General features: G+C 45.2%; 1 protein-coding gene across 2 annotated transcripts; it reads left to right on the top strand.

The window, feature by feature from the left end:
- Nucleotides 1-2,068: 2,068 nt before the first annotated feature.
- On the top strand, nucleotides 2,069-22,762 carry PLAT (plasminogen activator, tissue type). 2 transcript variants are annotated; one of them, XM_050940047.1, is made up of 15 exons: nucleotides 2,077-2,184; nucleotides 7,853-8,074; nucleotides 9,478-9,578; nucleotides 10,584-10,623; nucleotides 11,057-11,188; nucleotides 13,750-13,863; nucleotides 14,270-14,444; nucleotides 15,770-15,861; nucleotides 16,138-16,309; nucleotides 16,697-16,782; nucleotides 17,178-17,373; nucleotides 18,436-18,572; nucleotides 18,648-18,788; nucleotides 20,535-20,680; nucleotides 21,583-22,762. In XM_050940047.1, the coding sequence occupies exons 3-15, from the start codon at nucleotides 9,516-9,518 to the stop codon at nucleotides 21,739-21,741; spliced, it is 1,653 nt and encodes a 550-aa protein (XP_050796004.1). In that variant the 5' UTR covers nucleotides 2,077-2,184; nucleotides 7,853-8,074; nucleotides 9,478-9,515; the 3' UTR covers nucleotides 21,742-22,762. The 2 variants fall into 2 exon arrangements, with proteins under 2 accessions (XP_050796002.1, XP_050796004.1); XM_050940045.1 differs by lacking the exon at nucleotides 7,853-8,074 and having other exon boundaries at nucleotides 2,069-2,184.
- Nucleotides 22,763-23,511: the final 749 nt, after the last annotated feature.

Raw genomic sequence — 23,511 nt, 5'->3', positions numbered from 1 at the left:
ACCTGTGTGCAATGATAATGCCATAGTGTCCAGCTCTAAGGCTGCCACCTTGTCCTTTGCCCTTCATGCTTACATACAGTAGTACCTATAGAGCTGTATGTCAGATCGCCCTCTCTTCTGAGAAAAGCCCCTCTGCCGCAGCTTCTCTGCCTCCATAACCCCCCATATGTAGTATCCTTGTCTTATATACTCAAGTCATTAGTATTTACTGATGCAGGAGATGAGACTAGATGACCTAATTGTCCCTTCTGACCTTAAACTGTATAAAATTCCTCATAAGAGAGCTAATTTCTCAGACTGCTCCTCTAGGATTGAACTCATCTGTGCCTTGGCAGGGCAACCATTCCTGCTCTAAAAAATCCATCAGGGTTTTCATAAAGCATTACAAACTCTCCAGTCTTTCCCTTCCACACCCATCACTGACAGCACACCAACCAAGTGTCAATTCCTTCCTTTTTAGCAGCATTGCCTATTGTGGCCTTTTCCTGGAAAGGAGCCTGTAGTTCATGCTGCTTCCAGCTATTTCAGCCAAATGCTTCATCTTTATGATCTGAACCTAATCCAATCTGCCTCAGGGAATCAGAAGTTAGTGACAGAAAGGTTCGAGGTCATGTTTCGTCCTTCCATCCAATCCCTCCTCCAGTGGGATAAATCACGTTTGTCCCTATGGGAATTTCTGAAGGGCTTTAATTGGTTATTACTGGTTTTAGGTTGTTGGTTCTAAGGATCAGAGTCATAGTCTTAGATGGACTCAAATAATGAAAAATAATTTAACTTGTTGTTCCTTAAATTGTATTCCCAGTTCCCCCGAAATGCTCTCCAGCCTTGAGCCTCCCACCCAATGTCTATTTTCCCAAAAGCTCTAATGAGCTCCCCAGACAATTTAATCTCTGAGTGTTAATAATGTGACCTGGTGACAGTCATGTGGGGCTACACTAAAAGGCTGAGGAATATCCAGGATCTCAGATGAGGCAGCAAGAATCTCCTGAGAGCAAAGAGAAAAGCTAAGGAATCTCTGTGTTAAAGATACAGGGTGTATAAAGATCCTAGTGGTTAACAAGGAAACTGGGCAATAAGAATTCAAACCTCTGCTTTTGTTAAAATCAGGTAGCCTCTATTTTAAGAGCATCATCAATGTGGGTGGCCATGCACAAACATGTAAGACACAGTCTCTGCCCCAAGAAGCAACGGCCTAACCTTTAGAGAAAAGTGGCCATTTGAGAGAGTGTAGCATCCACTAGTGAACAGGTAGACTGGGTGCATGGAGTCTCTTATCTCTGGTGCTAGGAGCACATTATCCCAGCACAGGGCCTCAGACTGCAAAATTCAAACCTAGATTCAATTTGTCCAATATCTTGCTGTGTTTGGACTCAGGGATTCTGTTGAGGTCCTCGTCTCTCTCCCCCTTCTTCCAGTTATCTCCCTCACACCCTTTCCTGCCCTGTCCTCTCCCCCATACACTGCTCTGTGCTCTCTACGACTGCCAGGACAGGTTTTGTTCCACTCACAGATCGGTGTCTCTTTTTCAAGTGATGTGAATAGGCACCATTCAGAGACGGACGCCTGGTGCATTACGTGCCTGAACTGCATCATCTGCTGCTTTAGCATGGAAAGCTCCCTGCAGGAGGGACATGGTCTTTCTCTATAGTTTGTACAGCACCAGTTAAGCTGATGCCCCAAGGAAATAATGAACTTCTGTATATCTTGGGGCACTGTGTGGGTGATTTTCTCCCCGCCATTCCTGGAATCATGATGAAGGTTCTCTTTGTAAGTGGCACTGATCTGATCTGTTCCTAGCTCTCAAAAGGAATCAAGAGAAAAGGGAATGCACCAAAAAAAGACGCTGTGGAGTCACTAACTGCTTTCTGATCAGGACCATGAATAATACTGATTGGATGAGAGCCAGGATGTGTTCTGCTGACTTCATCAGGCACTTCCTCCCCCTCATCTTTGGAAAAAACTAACCCAGCCCATCCTGACCTCATCACCACAGCCTACCACTGTGTATCTTTTCCTCTGGGTGAAAAAGTCCCACCCACCCCCCTGTAAAGTCTCCACCCCCTTGACTGGCATTTTAAGAAGGACACTGGAGCTATTTAGAGAGATCAGAGCTTAGACATATTCAAAGCACATCCAGGCTGCATTGAAAGGAAACCATCAGCAGAATACAGAAGAGAAGTGAAGGTACGTGTGAATCTGCACCTGTCTGTGCAGAGTCTTTCCCTTTCCCCGTATGACTTAGTGTTGCAATAAGAGTAGAGCAGGGGTAAATAAGGTCACATTTCTGATATTAATTATTACTTCTTAATTAATTAGCATGATGCACAGTGCTTCAAAATATGGAATTTAACTTAGCTGTTTCTTTTAAGCCTCTGGGGAAAATTATGAAGCTGGAGACAGATGGTGCTTTCCAGTTCTCTCAGGAAAGCCTTGCTACCCCCGCAAATCAGGGAAAAGTGGAGCAGCTAAAGGACTGACAGCCTCTGGCACTGAACTGCACTTGGGTAGGAGCCCCATTCACAGAGAAAAAGAAAAGAATAGTGTAAATTAAAAAGAAAATAATAATATGAATAAAAAGAACAGATAAAACAAATCTTCCAAAAGCAACAAAAGACCGAGAGTGCCAGCTGTGACATTATAATTTGTCGTATTCATGAGAGGGGCTGAGGTCAGACTGCATATTTCTCTTCAGGATTCCTGTCTAAGCAGGGATGACAGAGGGGCCTCCGTGGGCTCTCTAGGCTTCTTCCTCTTCCCAAACACAACCAGAGCTACAGCAAATCTTCAGAACAATTCCCAAGGGTAAATCAGACTTCACAGGTGTCAAGGGAATGGTGTATTTCAGAGACACTGAAGGGATAGGATATAAATATAAATGCCCTGGCTATGGAGGTGGCGGACAGGAAGAAATAGTAAGAAACTAGGCACCACAATGCTCAGTACAGGATTGGGGCACTACAACTCCTCTCAGCATGCAGTAAAGGGGAGAAAGGCACTAAGACTCTTTCTCCCTGCAGACAGGAGTGGCAGTGAGGCCCGGACTTTATGCCCTTCTGATCAGCTAAATCAGCTTAGAGAAGTATCAGCACAAATGGCAAACAGCTACTGATTCCAAATCCAGAGTCAAGGCAATGGGTTCTAATGAGAAGAGCATGGGACTGGAAGTCAGGACTCCTGACTTTTAATCTCTATTCTGCCTCAGACTGTCGATGTGACCTTGCGTGAGTCACTTCACCTCCATGGGTCTTGCTTTCCCCACCTTTAAATTGGGAGTAACATTTATTTACCTATTGCTGAGGAGAGTTGTGATTCTTAAATCATTAACGCTGAACATGTGAAGTTCAAAGTATTCTTGTTTCTGAGACATCTGCAGAGATGTAGCTATATCTGTAGAATGCAGAATCCTTTCGCTGTGTTGATTCCAGATTGGTAATGAGTTTTGTGCTACTAACACAACGTGTGCATTAGGTGCACTAACTCCAGAACTGCGCCCCGGCTTTGTTTAGCAAAAGGTTATCATGACATCATCAGGCAGGTGCACCAGGATGCAGGTAAGTGGTTCTGGGGAAGGTTGGGGGCAAAGCATCATGAGGCAGATAGACTAGTTACATGCTACCCTGCTCACTTGGTGTTATGCAGAGGTTTGTTCTTGGGATGGTGCTGCACTAAGAGCATGTATGCACTACACTGTATCTGTGAGAGAGTGAGCCGCCCAGTCTGGATCCACAGACTCATGCTACCCCATTAAAAATAGCTGTGTAGACACTACAGTTCAGGTTGGAGCTTGGAATCTGAAGCTTGATGGTGGGGAGAAGAGGGTAGCTTCAGAGCCTGAGCTGCAACATCAAAGCACTGTCTACACAGCTATTTTTAGAATGCCAGCATGAACCTGTTACCACAAGTCTGTGGATCCAGGCTGGGAGGCTTGCTTCCAGATGCAGTGTAGACATCCCTAAAAGTGCAGCCCATTAATCTCTGCACTGACTCCTAACTGATCTCTACAAAAGGCAGCCTGGGGGTTTTTGCTCTAGTCAGACTGTAAATGCTTTGGAAAAGGGTCTGTCTCCTTAGGTGTTTGTGCAGACTGAGCACAGCAGGTCCTGGAGACCCTGGAGTGCACATCCTCTCTGGGCTTCACACCACTTAATACATTCCTTTAAAACCTCAATCCAAACATTTTAAAAACACCCTATCCTAGCCACATTTCCTCTTTCATCTCCCCCCATTCTATTTTCCCCTCCCTCCTCTTTGTTTCTCTACTTAACTTCAGACAAGAAACTAGTTCATTCAAAACATTTGCCCATTTACCTAAATGCCCCAGGTCTGCACAAATCAAGCAGATTTAATCCGTTGAGTTCCATAAGAATCTAGCCAGAGAGTAAATTTTAAAGTGACAACATCAATTAAAGCATAGTATGACCTGGATTACCTTTAATTTATTTTATACAGAATGAAAGTGTCAGCACAGTAAATCCAGCCCTTTCTATCTTACCACTGAATTAATTTACCAAGGGTCATGGTGGATTCTCCCTCACTGGCAATTTTTAAATCACAAGTGGATGTTTTTCTAAAAAATTTTCTCTAGGAATTATTTTGGAGGAGTTCTATAGCCTGCTTTATATAAGGAGGTGAGACTAGATGATCACAATGGCCCCTTCTGGCCTTGGAATCTATTTGCTGGTCACAGGGGCCGAAGCATTAAGGGTCAAAGTAACAGGCATAACTAGGCCAGAGGCAGCTAGGCGAAAAAGATTATTGCTAGAAGGTCTCTGCTTCTATCCATGTAAACATTCTCATATTTTTGGAAATCCATGTGCTTTCCTAGATAGGGCTTATCGTTCAGAACACTCTCATTGGGTAAGGCACAGCCGAGGCCAGGGATAAGTCTAACAACATACATCAGGCAAACATCAGTTACCAGCCTTCCAAGCACTCTGGACATCAGAACTGCCCTACAGCTACAGAGAGGGGATTAGCACTCATTACTGTGTATTGGAGAGGTGCTGACTGGAAGGAATAGCAAGGGTTATTGGAACAAAGGAATCAGATGACATCCATGAGATATAGGAAACACTATCTGGTAGAGAGAAAATTAAAGGATATGAGCTGCAGGTCACCACTGCTAGCGTGTACAGTAGACTACATTAAAAACTGACTAACAAGCTAAGTGTAATTGGGACAGAATTTGTTTTATATTTAATTCTTCCTTTAATTAGCTCTGATGCTTTTTAAATGGAAGATTCTCCTGTCATACCAGTCTCCAAGATTTTAATACAAAACCTTTCAGGATATAAAAACATCTCTGATTCCTTCTTTTTCCTATCCAAGCTCCGGTTCCACCTAATTCCACATAGTCGGACTCTTGCTAGTTGACTACCCAGGTTAGCTCTAATACTTTGTTCTACTGCAGGAAATTCAGACTTTGCCACAACTGGCTTATTTCCAGGGAATCCTAAATTTCCTCAGAAGAAATGGCTCAGACACTCTTCCACAGACAGATACTTGCTGGAGGATTAGGTTGGAGATTCCTCTTTTCAGATGAATAGTCTCACTTCCCTTAATGAGATTTAAGAACCTCCATTCTCATGTACTGCTTGAAGAGGAGGAATTGCAGCCTCCCTCTGGCTGGCAAGAGTGACATTGGTCTTATGGTGCTAATGTACATCAAGTTATGGTTATACTACAGCATCTGAAAGAATTCAAAGAAGTCATAGCATAGCTCTGATTTCAGGCAGCAGCCTGAGGACTTCTGTGTAATAAATTGGCACTAGATTAGATCAACAGTCTTGTGACTTTAGGGTAACAAAGATGGAGATGCTAGTTTGCTACAGCACTCCTGGGGACTTCAGAGGCTTATGTCAGATTCATGTCCATATTCCTGAGAATCATTGCCTGTTTGGAAAATGTTTCTGCACCTTTTTTTTTTTTATTATTTTATAAAAGGCCTGCTATACAGCAAGGACCCATTTGTAAAAGGCATTTTGTAAAGCCAGGGCCCTGAGAGTCTTTCTTGGGAGATTCTATGAACACCAGGGACTTTACCACTGAAATGTGGAAATATATGTGCGTTCTCAAAACTGTTTCTCCAGGTTTGACATCAGGAGATTTTTTGAAGTGCCTGTAACCCTCTCACGTGCCCTCTTGAATCCCCCACTTTTTACAGACCTATCATGAGACATGGCAGCCTACATTCTGATGTTACCACTGCTCCCTCTGATTCAGGGCCTGGAATAGTTCACTTGCGTCTTTTGCTTTTCCGTCAGTCACACCCCATTTCTTAAAATAAGACTTCTTTTCGTTTTCTCTCTCTGCTTTTGTTTCTGACCTGATGACTGACTAATCTGTTATCTTTGCATTCTGCCAGCCATTTTCCAGCTGCCCTTACTGGCTTTATTTAAACAACAGAGACTGAACTCCAGATTTATGAAATATCAGTTCTTTCAAATATTTGGGCCAGCTTTCTGCTCACTCAAGGACGCCTGATGTAGACAAACAGAGGAGACAGAAAATGAGAAAAGGTGAGAGAGCAGATGAATGATATGGCAGAAATATTTGTGACTGCAGAATAATCCTAGAATTTAGAAACTGATAAAACATACAGAAACAAAATCCTCTTGCTGCTACTCCTATTTCCTGCTATCTAGAGCAGTCAGTACACTCTTGGAGGAAGACAGATGCAAAATCCCTTAATTTTATGATGCTCTTGTCACAATATAATGAGAATCTACTTACATGACAGTTGGACAAAAAAAATCAGTTTCTGACTGCAGCACCAGTAACACTGGGGGTTCTGAAATCTCACATGCTGGGTACAGAGGGCCATCACTAGCAATCTCATGAGAAGTCTCCCCACTCTGGCAGTGTATCCTGCCTTATTCAATTGGAAAAAAATGTCCTCAGTATGATTTTAGGTGAAAATGACTTACTTGAAGGGAGCTGTGCAAGTATATGGCACTTTACTGAATGTCCCTGTACCTAGGAATTTACCATCTAACCCAGGCAAATATGATACCTGGAACCAGAAATCTGATACTTAATTATAGGCTTGATCCAGGAAACACTTTGTGAAATTTGCTGGCCTGTGTTATGCAGGATCAGAAGGACCTTAACATCTGTGGCTCAGAAACGTGGAAAAACAAAGTGTTGGAGTGCCCTTTAGTGCTATTTTGCCCCCAGAGTGGAGTCCCCATGAACTGTATACTAATTGTAATCTACCTTCCTCAGTATCCTAACCTTTGCTGTACCACATGCCCTTAACATTAGTATAGAGCCCCTTTATTATCCCAGTGTGACTCCTGGTTAGACAGTCAGGTTTATTACAAGTTCTTGAATTCAGTAACATTTCTGAAAAAGATGATGAACTTCCCCCTGTAGTTGTTAAACTCACACTCTCAAGGTCAGGATTTGCAGAAGATTGCTTATATACCCTCCTTTCCCTAATCTTTTATTATTGCTACGAAGTCACTGAGCTAACTGAAGAAAAAGGAAGCCTTTGCAAGGAATGGTCACAGAGATGAAAGTAGTGCTATGAGACCAGAGCAAAGCTGCATTGCCCCGTGGGGAAGAGACCTCCTCAAAGAGCCCCTCAGTGCCTATGCCCCTTATTCAAGGGTGTTCTACTTGTGCTAGGATAAGAACTGTGCCTGGCTCCATACAGGGGCAGTCTGGACTGGAGAATTTTATATATAAAAATGCTTTAATCTGCTCAGGACTGAAGTTGTATGATAAAAACTTTCCGCAAGGTGCTCAATGGGGCTTTGTCCTCTCTCCAACAACTTCCCCAAACCACGAAGAAATTCTCTGCTGCTATAGTGAAGAAAAGTGCCTGTCTCTTGCCTTTCTTTGTGAACAGACTGGGGGAGGGGATACTGGAGAGAATGAGATGGCAGAGACGCCACTGCAGAGTTGAGCTATAGAGATCAGAGCTCATGTTGCCGCCATTAAGTCCATCACCAAAGGAGGCTGAAAATGCTGCTCAGTAAAGGGACAGGGAACACACAAGACTACTGAACTCCTCAGAGCCTGGATTGTCACACTGTAATCAGTAGTGATCAGGACAGCTCCAAGCAGCCAGGTAAGAAAGAGGACAGGGGAAGGAGAGAAGGAAAGTAATGTATTCATTGGAAGAGATGGATGCAGGCAGAGATCTAAGTCCATTCTTCCTCTCAATCACATCAGATGAGCTAATGAACTGTGCAGGAACAGACTGTTCCCCAAGGTTACTGTTGTGGGGGGACAGAAGATGTAAAGATTTCTCATAAGGGCTGGAATAGAGCTTTGTCTGAAGTGACAGCTGCCGAGGTAGATTATAGGGAATGAGAAACTGTTGTGACTACAGGGAAGTGAGTCAAGGAAAGAAATGCATGCTTGAATAAGTGAGATGGAGTGCCAGACCACAAGCTAGCATCCCAGCCAACTAACCTACTTTTAACTGCCTGCAAGAGGGGCAGGATGATGGCGGAAATAAAATCCAGACCCTACAGGGAGTGGAGGTTAAAATACTGAAAAACAGATCTAGTGCTTTAAATTAATTAGTGCTGTCCACACCCCTGTCAGACACCTCGTTGGCCCTTCAGCCTTTTCCCTCACCCAGAGCTAACCAATCCATCAGCAGGCAGCATTATCCTTTGAGTGACAGCATGTATGTATGGGGGTAAGGATGTGAATGGTCAGGCTTCTGATTCTATGCAAAAAATTTACTAACTCCATCTGCAAACCCTCTCACACAGACTTGAGACCTAGACTGGAACCAGCAAGTTCTTGCTCAGCACGGGTGTCTCTTGGGCCCTCAAGAGCCGACACTCCAACCTAGACACTCCTACTCTTTCAGACACCTTGTTCTGGATTCTCTTGAGCCACTGTAGTTTGTTTTATTAGACAAATCTGGGAGTCACAATTTCTTTTGTGCGAGTGTAGAGTTCTCGGCTGCCACTCAGCACCCTTGGAATCCCACAGCCTGCGGAGAAGTGAACTGGTCTTGTCTCTTGCCAATGTCATCCCAAGTAGTGCCAGATTGGCACTGCTTAGTGCCAGAGCCTAGGAACGTGGTTTCTGCCATTTACCTATGGGAGGTGGTAGTGCTTTAAAGTGGTCTGAAAAAAGCAGGGAGTCTATCATCACCTGGGAGCAGCAACTTTGGTAACAATGAAGTGCAGCCTTCAATGATGCAGTTCAACTTTTATTTTATTATTTTCCCCACTCCCAGGTCTGCAACCCCGCCCTCCTCCCCCTACCACTTTAAGCAGGGGGAGGTGGGTCTGGTTCCAGACTGTCAGGGGCCCTTCCAAGTTACACCAAGGCTCCTAGGCTCTCAAATTGCAAAGCCAGCTCAGGGATTTAGTCACTCCCTGCAAGCCTCCTTCCCTTTGGAAATCACTGGGAGCTGTGTGGGTAAAAGCTCTTGTTGTGTGCTTTGACAATATCAGCCTCTGCTCACACTGGAGGCTCCTTGCTCACCTTTTCTGTTTGTTGTTTTAGATTCATAGATTTGAAGGAAACACTGGAAAACACAGAGGATGGAAGGGAAACTCCTGTGTCTCTACCTGCTGATGGCAACAATCACCGCTCTGCAGTGCCAGGTAAGAGGTCAACATGCCAGTGCCACTCTGGGAGATCCCTGGAGGGTCCTAGCACCCCTTGGCTCCCTAGCCCTGGCCTGGCAGCACTCTCACCTCTTCTTGCCGGAACCTCCATTGGTCTCTGCTGGTCAGGAGAAGGGGCAGAGTTACACAGTTATAGAAGTCAGAGACAGAAAAGCTGTAAGAGGGTCCCAAAGTTCAGCCCCGAGTCCAGGCTGCGATCATTCCCTGCAGTGAATTATCCAAGGCAGTTTTTAATTGTATCAAGCAATGCACCTTCCGTCACTCTATTTGGGTGACTGTCCATAGCCAGATACCCCTGACTGTTAGAAAAGTCTCCATCATGGTCAGCCTTTGCTTGATTTCCCCACATCAGTCTTACTTACACCATCCTATCATCCTCAATTACACTTGACCCTTTGAATTTATGCAGAAGGTTCCCATATCCCCTAGCCTCAGACATTGCGTGGCCTCAAAACCGTAGATCCAGATAAATTCTAACTTTCTTAGTTCTTAATCTTTCCTCATTAGCAAGCCACTCTGCCCTTCAGTCATTTGTGCTGCTTTGTGTTACTTGGGACCAGATTAAAGAAATGTTCTTTGTGAAAGTATTTCTATTTCATATACCTTAATGGCTCCACTTGATTTTCTCTCTACCTCTGGGCCTGGGGAAGGGCTGTTGCCTAAATTCTCATGTCTGGCATTTACACAGAAATAGTGCATGGTGGTTAGCACATGTAAATTGTGTACAACTGGAAGGATACTTAATGCACAACCCCAGGAACATGAGCCAATTTGTGCTTGGTCCCTGCTATCCTGGACTATTATAAGTGTGTCTAAGACACTCCCCCCAATACCAGGAATGCCACATTGGGGAGGGTGGGAGCGTGTCTCAGAGCTCTCCAGGTTTGCAGGGCCTGGGAAAGGAGTCCAGATTTTGGGAGCACTTGGTAATTGAATCTCTAAGACAGCAGCCACTCAGGCTTCCTCTTTCTCTGCTTGCAGGAGTTCCTTGTGCGCCTCAAACGGGGAGCCAGATCTAAAGGTAAGGAGGGGAGAGGAAACCCATTTAACTTGGGCTAAGCAGATGTGCCCAAGGCAAAGCAGGCTGGTGCCGAGGAAGTGAAACCAGGGCCAGGCTCATGCTCCAACTATGCCCATTCTCGTAGGCTGTACTAACAGATTTGGCCATGGTGGAGAACATACCCAGCATGCTGTAATCTCTTACACAATTCAAAAGACAAGGAAGATCTTTCCCCTCTCCTACACACATAAAAAGAGGCTGGCGGAGCACAGAATTCTACATACAACAGCACAGCAGGGAGAGGGACAAAGCAGCTCTGGCCTGGGAAGGGAAGAGAGCTCTGTTAACAGAGGGGACCATTCTGCTGTCCAGGAAAGGGAGTGGAGCAGAGCCTCTATGGTCAGACAGCCCCATTTGCCTTTTCCTAAGGAGGGTTTCCTGTCTCCAATTGCAGCCACTTGCACTGACCGTTCATCCAGACAGATTTACCAGCAGAGAGAGACCTGGCTACGATCTGCAGGAGGCAGAGTAGAATATTGTGTGTGTGAGAGCGGTTGGAGTCGTTGCCACAGCGTGCCTGTCAGAAGTGAGTATGAAGCAGGAGCTGGGAAGGGAAAGGGGAGCATCTGCATTTCCAGCATTCAGCCCTGTTAGACAGAAAGGGGAACTCTGCTCTCGAGGGAATGATGATTGTGCACATATAATCTGGGGTTTTCATGGATGCACTAGGATGTGCCTACTCATTGAAGCAGGAATAAGAGTGCAGGCTGGGCCAGAGAGGTAAGTGGAGATAAGAGCCAAAGCATATGCCATGGTGAGTGGGGAAGATGGAGGAAAGGGGTGGAGGTGAGTACAAGCTGTACCAGCAGCAGGAAACAAGATATATGTCTGGCAACATGCCAGAGAGAAAGGGGCAGTAAGGAGGCTGACAGGAGAGGTCACAGATCATAGTTTATGGCCAAAAGGGATCAACAGGTCATCTAATCTGACCTTCTATTTATCACAGACTAGCACCACCACCCAGCACCCACAGTTAGAGCAAAAATTATACAGCCCACAAGAGAATACACTATTGTGTGCCAGAGAGAGAGAACAGGACGGATAAAAATTCACCAATGTCTCAGGCCCCTGCAGTGGCAGAGAAATGATGAAGTGAGATACACCCAAATAATCCTGGCAAGTGACCCAGGCCCACAGGGGAAAGCGAAAAAAAACAAGCTTTCTGCCAAACTGACGTGGGGGAAAATTCCTTCCCAGCCCCACATATGGGGTCAGTGATACCCTGATCATGTGAGCAGGAACCAGCCTGTCAAGCACCAGATACAGAGGTGCCACCTCAGAGCCCTGAATCACTCTGCCCCATGTCCCTTTTCTAGGTGTGGCCAGGCCTGATGCTTCAGAGGAAGGGGATTTAAAAAACAAACAAACAACCCACAACATGGAGGTGGGGGGAGTCCCTTTCTGACCCCTGCCAGTTGCCAGCTGAAACCCAGAAGCATGAGCTTTAAGGAACTTAAGACAAACTGGAAATGAACCCTAGGAACTGCTGAGCCTTGCCCCTACCATCACAAGCAACTCCATCATACCATCACTCATAAATTTGTCCAACCCTCCGTTAAAACTAAGTTGTTTGCCCCGATAAGTCCTACTGGGAAGTTTTTTTTCCAGCCCGAATTTGTTCATGGCCAGTTTATATCCATTTGTTTGTGCCCCCACACTGTCCTTTAGTTTAAATATCTCTTCAGCCTCCCTAGTAATTACCCCCTTTTTGATGTTTTTATACAGAGTAATCCGAGTCCCTCTCAGCCTTCTTTTTGCTAGACTGAGCAAGCCAAGTCCTTCACATCTCCTTTCCTAAGACAGGCCCTCTGTTCCCCTGATCATCCTAGTAGCTCTTCTCTGTATCATGAGTGACCAGCATTGTATCCAGTATTCCAAATGAGGTCTTACAAGGATATCTTGCACAATGGCATTAGTTCTTCTCTATCTTTACTGGAAATGACTTGTCTGATACATCCTAGGATTGAATTTGCCTTTTTCACAGCTGCGCCACACTGGTAGATCATAGGCATCCTGTGAGGGATCCCCACAGCCAGGTCTCACTCCTCATCTGTCACCTCCAAATGATGAGCTCCCAACTTGTAGAAAATCTTATTAGACCCTTATACTTTGTACAGTTGAATTTCATCCCATTTCTGTCATTCCAGTCTCGAGATCATCCAGATCTTCCTGTATAATATTCCAATTCTCCTCAAGATGCCTCCCAACTCTATCAGCAGCAAATTTCATTAGCACATGCTCAAGTTTTGTGCCAAGGTCATTAATAAAAATATTGAATAAGATTAGTCTCAAGACCAATCCCTGAGGAACTCATCTGGTAACTTCCTCCAGTCCGATAACTCCCCTTTAGCCGGTTCCTTATCCACCTTACAATGCTTGTACTGATCCCCATCTTCCCTGATTTAACTAACAGTTTCCCATGCGGTACCATGTCAAATGATTTACCAAAGTCCAAGTATATTAAATTTACCATACTTCCCTTATTTAAAAAAATCAGTTATTTTCTCAAAGAAGGAAATCAGGTTAGCCTGGCACAACCTACCTTTGGTAAACCCATGTTGCATTACATCGCCTTTACCATTACATCCATGCATTTAATTATTCTTTCCTTCACAATTTGTTCTAAAGCCTTGCATACTACTGAGATCAGACTAACAGGTCTGTAATTACCCAATCACTCGCCCCCGCACCTTTCTTAAATATAGGCATGATGTTAAGTAGTCATCATATGGTATTATCCCCAAAGAGAAAGATTTATTCAAAATCCTTGCTACCCAACTAGCAGTCTCATGTGCCAGTTCTTTCCATATTTGGAATGGAAATTACCTGGTCCCCCCCACATTTGAGCACATTAACATCTTTAAGTTTTCCTTCCACCTCAGATGTGGTAATTTTCATTTCTAGACACTCATTTCCAACAGGTGTACTGCATTTATTCACATGTTCCATATTATCATCCTTATTTAAAATAAAGCAAAGTATTCATTTAATTTTTGGGCCACATCAGTTTCTCAGATGGGGAGATATTCATGGCTGCCTGAGGATGTGAAATCTAATGAGGTTTCCTGGCTTGTGTTTGTTTGACAGGATGTGCTGACAAGAAATGCTACAATGGGGGGCAATGCAAGCAGGCATTATACTCCCCTCTGCACTTCATCTGCCAGTGCCATCATGGCTTCTCTGGGAAGCACTGTGAGATAGGTGAGTGCATGTGCAGTGAGTTCAGCTACATATGGCTGGGGGAATGGGGAAGGGTTTGGCTACCCAGAGCTGTGAGAAGAGCTACCCAGAGGTTGCTGCAGCGTAACAGCCCCTGAGCTATGCTGTCTCTATTTATTTCAGAGCTAGTATTACAGGGGATCTAAGGCTGCATCTGGGGGGAAGATACCTGTGCTCCGGCCTGACCCTAGATAAATACTTTCTAGCCTCGGGGCTGAATACCCTCTGCTACACGTGGGGTCTAGACTGTTGAGGCATTTATGCTGGGCTAGTGACTGTGGTACCTGGGGTCCCTCCATAAGAGAACAGCTCTCAGAAGCTCATGGGATGGAAGCAGAGTCCATGTGGGACCAGTTTGAAGCTATAATTTTGCTTCCCTGTTGCTTAGATACCGAAGTCACATGTTATAAAGACTTGGGAGTAACATACAGGGGGACGTGGAGCGTGACGGAGAGTGGGAGCGAGTGCTTAAACTGGAATATCAGTGCCTTGGCTCAGAAAAAGTACAATGGGCGGAGAGCAGATGCTGTTCAACTGGGACTTGGCAATCACAACTACTGCAGGTGAGAGCAGGGGAAAGGAGCTACCATTGTAGTGATGGGGTATACAATGTGTGGTGCTGTGTGTATGTGCAGGGGGGGGGAATCACAGTGCTATGTATAGCATGGGGTGGAGGAAGACTATGCAGTGTAGGGGACCTGTCACAGGGTGACTGGCCCCTTTAAGGTGAAGCAGGGTCCAATGCACCTGACTGGTTAGTTGCCTCCCAACTGGGTTTAAGAAAAGGCATCTAGGCCTATAAAGGGGCAGGTGAGAGTTTTCTGAGAATAGAAGAGAGACAGATGGAGCAGCAGAGAGTTGCCTGAGGAGAACAGATGAAGCAGAGCAGTAATTGTGAGTTGCCAGCAATAAGTGCTGAGGTAAGCTCTTGGGAGGACTAGCTATTGCTTGGGAACGCTGCCAAGTTGAAGGAAGTTTTGTGAAGAAACCCCTAGGAATGAGAAGAACCAGCTTAGTCAGCGTAAGCTGGGCTCAGAAGCAAGAGGCTGCGGCTGGCCCACAGGAGCAGGGGTAGGACTCACTGGTGATGAAGTGTGAGGGAGTATAACACTGTGACGGGCCCTCTCATGAGTGACCTGACTTGGGGCTACTGGAGAACGCTGATGGGAGAGAAGTGGGTCTTGGAACTCTCAGGGTGGTGGCCTGGAGAGGGGCCCCGAAGCAGGCTCATAATGAACTGGAACAGAGTGGCTAATGGTTCTTGGGTAGGTGACCTTGGCATGTGACTGAAGAGCTGCTGTAACCTTGTTTTGCTTTGGGGTTTTAGGAGGAACTGTGCTTAGCATAAGGGGTCTGTGGACTGTGGCACTTCATGTGAATAAAAGGGTTTGAATTTGATACTGAAAAAGACAACTCTTCTTTGCATGAGCAGATGAAGGGGAAACTAAGGAAGGTCACATCTGATCTGCTGAGGTTGCCCATGACAGGGTTTCCCTGTAACAGTACCATGACAAAGTGGTGACTGTATGTGGAAACAGGCCAGGAAGCTACTTCCTTCCTGGGCCCTACATTCTGACTCTCACAGGGGATTTCACTCTGCTTCAAGCTGCATATCTAATCACCCCCTTCGTTCCTTTCTCGCACCCTTGCCTCTGTACCTGAAACTCCTTTCCTGAGCCAATCTACCTAGCCGCAACCTGCCTCTCCAAACCCTCCTTAAATAATCCAATCCTTAGTGCTCTCGTGCTTCAGCACTGCATATATGCACGCTAAAAACAACACTCCTGCCTTCCATGTAACAATCAACATTCCTCAAGTTACTCAGACTGCAAGGGCTGGACTGTGCATTGGTATGGAGTTGTATACACAATGTTACCATCTCTCTCAGAAACCCAGATGATGACTCCAAACCTTGGTGCCATGTCTACAAAGGGGGGCAGTATACCTGGGAATACTGCAGCACACCTGCTTGCTTTAAAGGTATGTGCAGGGGCAGAGGGGATACCTGCTGTGGAGGCTAGATTTTTTTTTTTTTAAGGGTTCCCTGGGCCCACAGACATTTCCATAGGCTGCAGAATTGAGCACTTTAAACTACATTTAAGCTTCTAACTTTTCTCGCTGAAAAGGCACAGACTTCAGCAGTCTTACTGATGTAGTGGTGATTATTATTTGCATTATATAAACAGCTGAGGTGGTGATGCTGGGAATAGTTAGCAGCTGGTACTAATCAGTTAATCTGCAGATTTCTTGTTGCAGGAGAGAAGGACTGTTTTTCTGGGAAGGGCAGAGAGTACCGGGGTAGCCACAGCACTACCAGCTCCGGTGCCACCTGTCTGAGATGGGACTCCAAAATCATTGCCAACAAATTCTACACAGCTTGGCGGGTCAATGCCAAACAGCTGGGTCTCGAGAGCCACAATTTCTGCCGGTAGGTAGGGAGTTAATTCACAATTTTTAAAAGGAATCTCCCTTCCCCCATTCTCCCTAAGGTGCAGCTCTGACCGGTGCAGCTCTGACCTGTCACGTGAATTAGGACGTAAGGGATACACAGTACTGCAGGGAACATGCAGCCTAGCCATAGAGTGATTATCTGTGATGTCACTCCATGCATGCAGTTTTCTGCAGATACTACTAGGCACAGCTCTGGTATCCTCCAGTGAAAGATAACAAGGTGGCCTTGTCCCTAAGTTACACTTGAAGGATACAGTTTTTGGAAAACAATGCTTTTCTCCATTGTCCCCTCCCCCACCAGGCTCTCTACAGATCCAATGGGAGTGTGAGCAGCTGAAACATCCGCCCCTTTTTTGTGTTCCAGAAACCCTGACAATGACTCCAGGCCATGGTGCCACGTGCTGGAGGCAGGCCAGACAAAGTGGGAATACTGCGACGTGCCTGTCTGCTGTAAGAGACATCCTCACACTTGCTCTCCCCATCTTCTCTTCCTTTGAATCCCTACTGCTCTGCTTCTTGCCACTGTCACACGCAAGCCCCTTTCAGTAAGTAGGAGCTGGATTGCAGCTGTGGCAGAGCAGCAGGGGAGTCTGTGGCTCCACACAGGTGTGTCTTCCAGACTTGCAAGGAAGGCAGTAGAATGGAGGGCACAGGCAGGGCTTCCTTGTTCTTTCCTGCCCGTGTGCCAGGTTTCCAGGGGGTAAGAGAAATCAGGTCATCAACAGCATTGTGTTCAGTGCTGCTTCAGCAGATGCTAAGCACATGGAACTTTTTAGCCCATGAGAGAGGGGAGAGCAGAATAAGGGCCACAGCACAAAGCCTTTTTCTGTGTTTGTCATTCACAGCCATGTGTGGCCTACGGCAGCACAAAGTGGCCCAGTTCCGAATTAAAGGTGGCCTCCATACAGACATCACCTCCCACCCATGGCAGGCTGCCATTTTTGCCAGGTATCGGCGAGTGACTGGGGAGCATTTCCTGTGTGGAGGAATCCTGATCAACTCCTGCTGGGTCCTGTCAGCTGCCCATTGTTTCCAGGAGAGGTGAGAGAAGAATCCAGTTAGTGCCTTTGACACAGGGACTAGATACTAGGTCTCCCTATTGCAGTAATGAGAGAAAGAGATCCCAGTGCCCTGACTTCCGAGACACTGAGCCACGGTGAGAGCTGCTGCATGCAGAGGGAGTCCGAGTAACTGTGCCCTTCAGAACCTCTTATTCCCTACATTACTTTCCCAGCTATGGAATAAGATCCTCCTCACCACCACCACCGTTGGGGATGTAGGACAGCTTAAATAGATACAAAGGTCCCCTCATCACCTGCCTCACTGCTGCAGCTAGGAAAGCACTCTCCTGCAGCAGTAGCACAGTGAAGGAAGGTGAGGCTATGGTCTCTGGGTAGGCCTACTGTACTTAAGAACAATAGTGTAGGAATAGTGGGGTTTAACCTCCACAACTGACTGACAATGTCATTCTCTGTGAGTTAACCCTGTATCTGCTTAGCTAGGCTCAAATCTGGGGAATGGGAGAGATGCTGTAGTGACTGCTTTCTACAGAAAATTAACTACAGTCATGGAGACCCCTATCCCACTGTGGGTGGCTCCATCGAGATCCCATCTGGAACCCTGCACACTATTCTAGTTACTGAGTTTAAGAAAAGATTATCTGATTTTTTTTTCTAAGAGAGAATACAAAGGAAGCATCTGGAGGTATCAAAAGTCCTACAGTAAAGAGATGGTCAAGATGAACATGGCCAGCATCAAAAAAGGAAATTGAGAGGTGAACAGGCTGTGGGACATAAGATATCTCAAGGAGACTAAGAATAAATCTGTTATACAGGGCAATGAGCATAGAACCTGAGGCAGCCTGAGACATGATGGGGTGAGGAGAGAGAAGGGGAGAGCAGATGAACTTTTCCACTGTATGCAATAGTCGGTGCTATGAGGGAGACAAGGATGCCCTGAATATAAATCCAGACTGATTGGGTATGTAAGGAGTAACAATTCTACATGAGAGAAAGTTGAGCTCCTGCTGGGTAGCTGACACCTTCAAAGGATGGGTCTCTAGAGTTGAAGCTGGGAGACGCTCAAAACTCTTTCATTGTCCAGGTTTAGTGTCGACCGTCTAAAGATTGTACTAGGTAGAACCTATCGAATGATCCCTGAGGAGAATGAGCAGCAATTCCAAGTGGAGAAATACATCCTGCATAGCAAATTTGACCCAGAAACTTATGACAATGATATAGGTAAGAACTTTCCTAGCCACATGTTCAGAAACTGTACCACCAGCCAAAGCCTGTTCTTATACATTTTCTTTTCAGTTCTGTTACAGCTGAAGTCTGGGTCCGAAGAGTGTGCTATTGAAACGGACACTGTCCGCACTGTTTGCCTCCCAGAGCCAGGACTTCGGCTGCCTGACTGGATGGAATGTGAGATCTCTGGCTACGGCAAGCATGAGGAATGTAAGGAGATGATGTCCTCTATGTAAGGGATTCTTCCACAGGGCTCCTGTCCCTCACCTTCATATTTAAAAAGAACTAAGTGGTCCCTGGAATCACTACTACTGTAGTTAGCATTACAGTGACTGTACACCTCAGTTCTGCCCAGAGTTATACCAGTAGCACCCTAGTGAGCTCCGCTCATGTGGGCTACAACCGTCCCTTGTCAGAAACCTACAGTTGGAAATATCTTGGGAGGTGCAAGACTCCAGCACAACAAATGAGCTAGGTGGAACGTTGCAGCCTTAACTCTGCATTTCATCTTCTCAATTAATATGTAGAAAGATTCCCTCACTCTCATTCAGCCGGAAATAAATTCTCCTGTCAAGGATTATTGCACAGTTGCAGATAGCACCACTATATTCTAATAAGGCACACTATCTGTATGATTCTGAGTAAGAGAACAGGAACAAGAGAAACAGCAAGAAAAACAGATGTTTAGAAGCCAACTAAACCACACCTAGATTATTTCTAGTTGGCTCTTTTTTTTAAAAGTGTTTATCCATCTAGATATGCAAATAGCTGTCTGATGAAAGTAAGTCTTCTTATGGCCATCTTCTTCCTCTCTCCCCTGGCTCCTTCCTATTGCCTGTTATCCCTACTCTTGCATTTTTTCTCTTAATAAATTACGTGTCCTTCAAAGTAAGGGCTGGCTGACTGTGCAGGATCTAGCATAGTGGAGCCCAGATTCTGACTGGGGCCTCTCCCTGCTGCTGTAGTTATGTTTCCAAATGTTTATCAGCGTACTTTTAAGACAAATAGAGGGTTAAGTGACAAAGCATTAAAGGAAGCTAATCCTTGAAAAGCATCCTTTGGTGAAACCTCATTTGAAATCAAGTTTTATGTTTCTGAAAAAATTACTTGACAGATAACTATTCTGCCAAGTTTCAGCCCAAAATGAAGCTTAAAATGGCCAAGATATTAACCTCCCAAAACAAAAGCTTTGTCCCTTTTTGAGTTCAGTAGAGCCATAATGCATTCCTATCTAGTTACACAGGCTCGAGTCTGCATGTACACAGATAGGACATCTGGTTTCCATTAGAGCAAGTTTAATCCCCTAAACCCATAACCCCTTTCAGAGAGCTCACAATACCTCCCCCACCCCCACTCCCTAACTTTACATACTTAAACCATTTTATCAAACAAAAACTTTGGCTGAAATGGAAGGCTTTTAGTCGATACAATTTAGGACACTACAGCCAGCTGAGAGAAGCTATATCTTGTCCCACCTAGGTCTGAAGCAGTTTCCCAGTGCCAAAACAAAACCAATGGATTTTAAAAGTGACTCAAGTAGATAAGAGTTGAGATTTTTCTGTACCTACTTTAGAAACTCTGCTCTCTCTGATGATAGTTGTGGAATGGAGAGAGGGAAGGAGACTTGCAAAACCCCAGAGGTATCTGGGGACAGGTGGGGTAGTGCTCCAGCAATAGAAACTGTGTGGGCTCTGCCCCTGCATAAACTCCAGACCCACAGGGACTGGAGCAGCTGACATTGTGCCAGGGAGTGGGATCTGGAGGGATTGGAATAGGCCTTGGAGCAGATATGTGAACCCCCAGGATCCTCCTTCAAGCCAGAAACTATCTGTTGCTCCCCCCTCCACCTCACTAAGTCTCAGTACCTCCCAAGTCCCCTTCCTATCCCTTCACTTATCCATTTACAAGGAACTTCTGCTTCCCCCCTCCAACCAAATACATCCATTTCTCTTGCAGTTTCTCCTTTCTACTCAGAGCGGCTGAAGGAAGGTCACGTCAGACTGTTTCCCGCTAGTCGCTGCACATCACAGCACCTGAACAAGACAATCACTGAAAACATGCTGTGTGCAGGGGACACCCGGCAATTGGATGATGCCTGCAAGGTAAACCTACCTCTGTCCCTACCTGTTCCCTCTAGTTTCCTCCAGAAAATAGTTGCTAACAAAGCACTATGCTCCAAAAAATCAGAGCAAATGCAGCCCTGCATCAGCCTATGGTGGGCTCTGGAGCAAGACTGTCCCTTGCTGATGCTGCAAGCTTCGCAGCAGCTAGGAAAAGAGGCCACATTTAACCAAAATAAACTTAGGACAATGGGTATTGAAAACCCAAACTGCAGGAAATGTTACCAATAGCTGGGCAGGAAACCCCACCTGGTGCAGGGTTTCCTGTAACTTTCCTTTACAGAAACAGAATATGAGGAGGTGCTCATCAGGGGGGTCTGTGACAGGATAGGGCATGGCCCAACAGAAATGGGAATGGACTAATAGGCAAAGGGGAGAGTAGCATCAGAATTGGGAGGGCACAAATAGTTAAAGTTCCTGAAACAACGCCCCACATATCAGCATCCGTAATTCCCTAATGAGTATGTTTTCTACATACCACAGCATTAGACTGTGTCACCAGTTTACACAGTTTGGGGGGCAGGGGGGAACCTGACCAAGATTTTTCTAGGATTACTGTACTTTAAAAGATTCCTCATGTGAGTTTCAGACTCTGATTTTTAAAGGGATGATGCTAGGAAGTGTTGTAGGATCTCACTTTTTTTCTTGGTATAGCAGAAGAGGTGTAGGATGCTATCCTAGTAAACACAGATCCTAATTTTTCAGAGGGGCTTTCACCGACTGTACTTGAAGAATGGCACCTTTGAAGATCAGGCCCTACACAAAGCCTAAGCTGGCAGTGCAGAGGAAGTATCTATGGGGAATCTAATATGGGAAGGCTTAGCAGCCAGTCAGCAAGTAAAGAAAGCGAATGAACCTCTTACTAACCTGCTTTCTCCTTGCAGGGTGACTCTGGAGGGCCTCTAGTCTGTATGAAGGATAATCATATGCATCTGATTGGGATCATCAGCTGGGGAATAGGCTGTGGACGGAAAGACACACCAGGCATCTATACAAATGTGACTCGTTACCTTGACTGGATTCAGGACAACATGAAACCCTGAAGGAGGAAAATGAACCACTCAAGGCCTTGCAGTCATGACCCCATCCCTCCCTTACAGGAGGTACGAAGGATGCTGACAGAGCTGCTGTTTACACAGATGCCCTATGATCACTCACCTGTAGGGTGCAGGTGTGCAGCAGACTGGAGGGAAGGGCATACACTTTTTAGGTACTTTCTCTCTTTAGAGATTATTAGAAGTCATGGGTTTTTTTGTTTGTTTTTTGTGCACCAGGTCATATAGGCACAATGAAAAGTAAGTTCTACCCCCACAAGGCCTAACAGCAGAGTCTATGCATCCCACAGCAGTAGTGAGAGTGTATGGAAGACAAAAAAGGGCACAAGTAAACTCTGGAAGCCATCTTCTCTCTCTCTCTCTTTTAGAGGGTAAGGTTATGACACTTGCACCATATTCCAAAGTATGTCTAGAGAAACATGACTGTAACTGCACTGTAGAGCTTGGACCATGTCCCATTTCCACCTCAGGGTATGGGCTGCTGCTTAAATCCACTCCCACCTCCATATTTTCTTAAAATAAAAATACTGAGATTATTTGGCACTAGCCCTACCTCCCCAAAGTGCCCTTGAAAAATCGAGAGAAGGGGCAGACAGTGAAAGGAGATCATAGTTTAGGGTGCAAAGAGAGAAACCAAGTTTTGTGATCTCAAGTGAAGCAGCTGAAGGTGAACATACACTGAAAAGCATTGAATATGAACATGTACTACCACCACCTTGGTTCCATGCAGCGAGATTCCTAGAGTAAGTGAGCACTTTGCCTGATGTCAGTTCACTCATAGGCACAAACATATTGTGAGTCCATCCACTTGCTCAGAACAATCTTCTAATGTGACACTTATCTCCAGCAGCATTTTTAAAGATTATTTTTATACTATACAGATATTTAAACTTTCCTATATTTGTCGGTTTTGTGTTTTTGTATGACAGTATAATTCCTACCACTATACTGACTTTCTGGCAAGCCTAGGCTTATCTCTAGGAATATTAAACTATATTGGTCTTCTGAATTTAGCTTTGTTTTCATTTACAGACTTTATATTAATAATGACTTTGGAGGTAATAAAGACTGATTTACATTGCAAAAAAGAGCAAACATCATTCTGGGATGTATTAACAAGGTACAGGAAGTAATTGTACCACTCTAATCAGCACTGAGGCCACAGTTGGAGTACTGTGCATCACATGTTGGGCATCACATATTAACAAAGATGTGAAATTAGAGTCTAGAGGAGAGCCAACAAAAATGCTAAGACTTTTAATAAACATGACCTGTGAGAAAGGTTGAAAGAACTGGGTTTATCAAATATATAAAGAAGATGGTAACTGATTATTCGCCCTGTCCACAAAGGGGTAAGACAAGAAGGAACTGGCTTGTTTGTAGCAAGGCAGATGTAGATTAGATATTAGGAAAAACTCTTACTGTAAGGATAGTTAAGCACTAGAACAGGTTACCAAAGAGGTTGTGGAATCCCCCTCATTGGAGGTTTAAGAACAGGTTAGACCAACACCTGGCAGGGATAGTATAAAAAGTTTACTTAATCTCAGAGGCAGGATTAAGTAAACCTATACCATGAGAGCCCTTCTATTCCCCTGGAATCAATTGGCTTCTAGGTCCTGTGGATCCTCTCCTTAGGCTGGGGGGGGGGGAAGTCCTTTAGCAGTGGGCCGGCTCTGCCCACCCACTGCCTGGATCCCAATAGGATGAGAGCCCTTCTAGACCCATTTCTCTATGACTTTGATATGGCTGCCAATCTGA

The sequence above is a fragment of the Gopherus flavomarginatus genome, chromosome 2 (genome assembly GCF_025201925.1).
Source record: "Gopherus flavomarginatus isolate rGopFla2 chromosome 2, rGopFla2.mat.asm, whole genome shotgun sequence".
NCBI lineage: Eukaryota > Metazoa > Chordata > Testudines > Testudinidae > Gopherus > Gopherus flavomarginatus.
Note: the sequence above shows the minus strand (reverse complement) of the source record. Positions and strands in the feature narration are given on the sequence as shown.

Excerpts from the sequence above, each read along its gene's own strand:
- PLAT (XM_050940045.1), top strand. The coding sequence starts at position 9,516 with ATGGAAGGGAAACTCCTGTGTCTCTACCTGCTGATGGCAACAATCACC. Across the intron at positions 11,189-13,749 it reads CCACAGCGTGCCTGTCAGAA|GATGTGCTGACAAGAAATGC; the intron begins GTGAGTATGAAG and ends TTTGTTTGACAG. Across the intron at positions 20,681-21,582 it reads AATTGGATGATGCCTGCAAG|GGTGACTCTGGAGGGCCTCT; the intron begins GTAAACCTACCT and ends TTCTCCTTGCAG.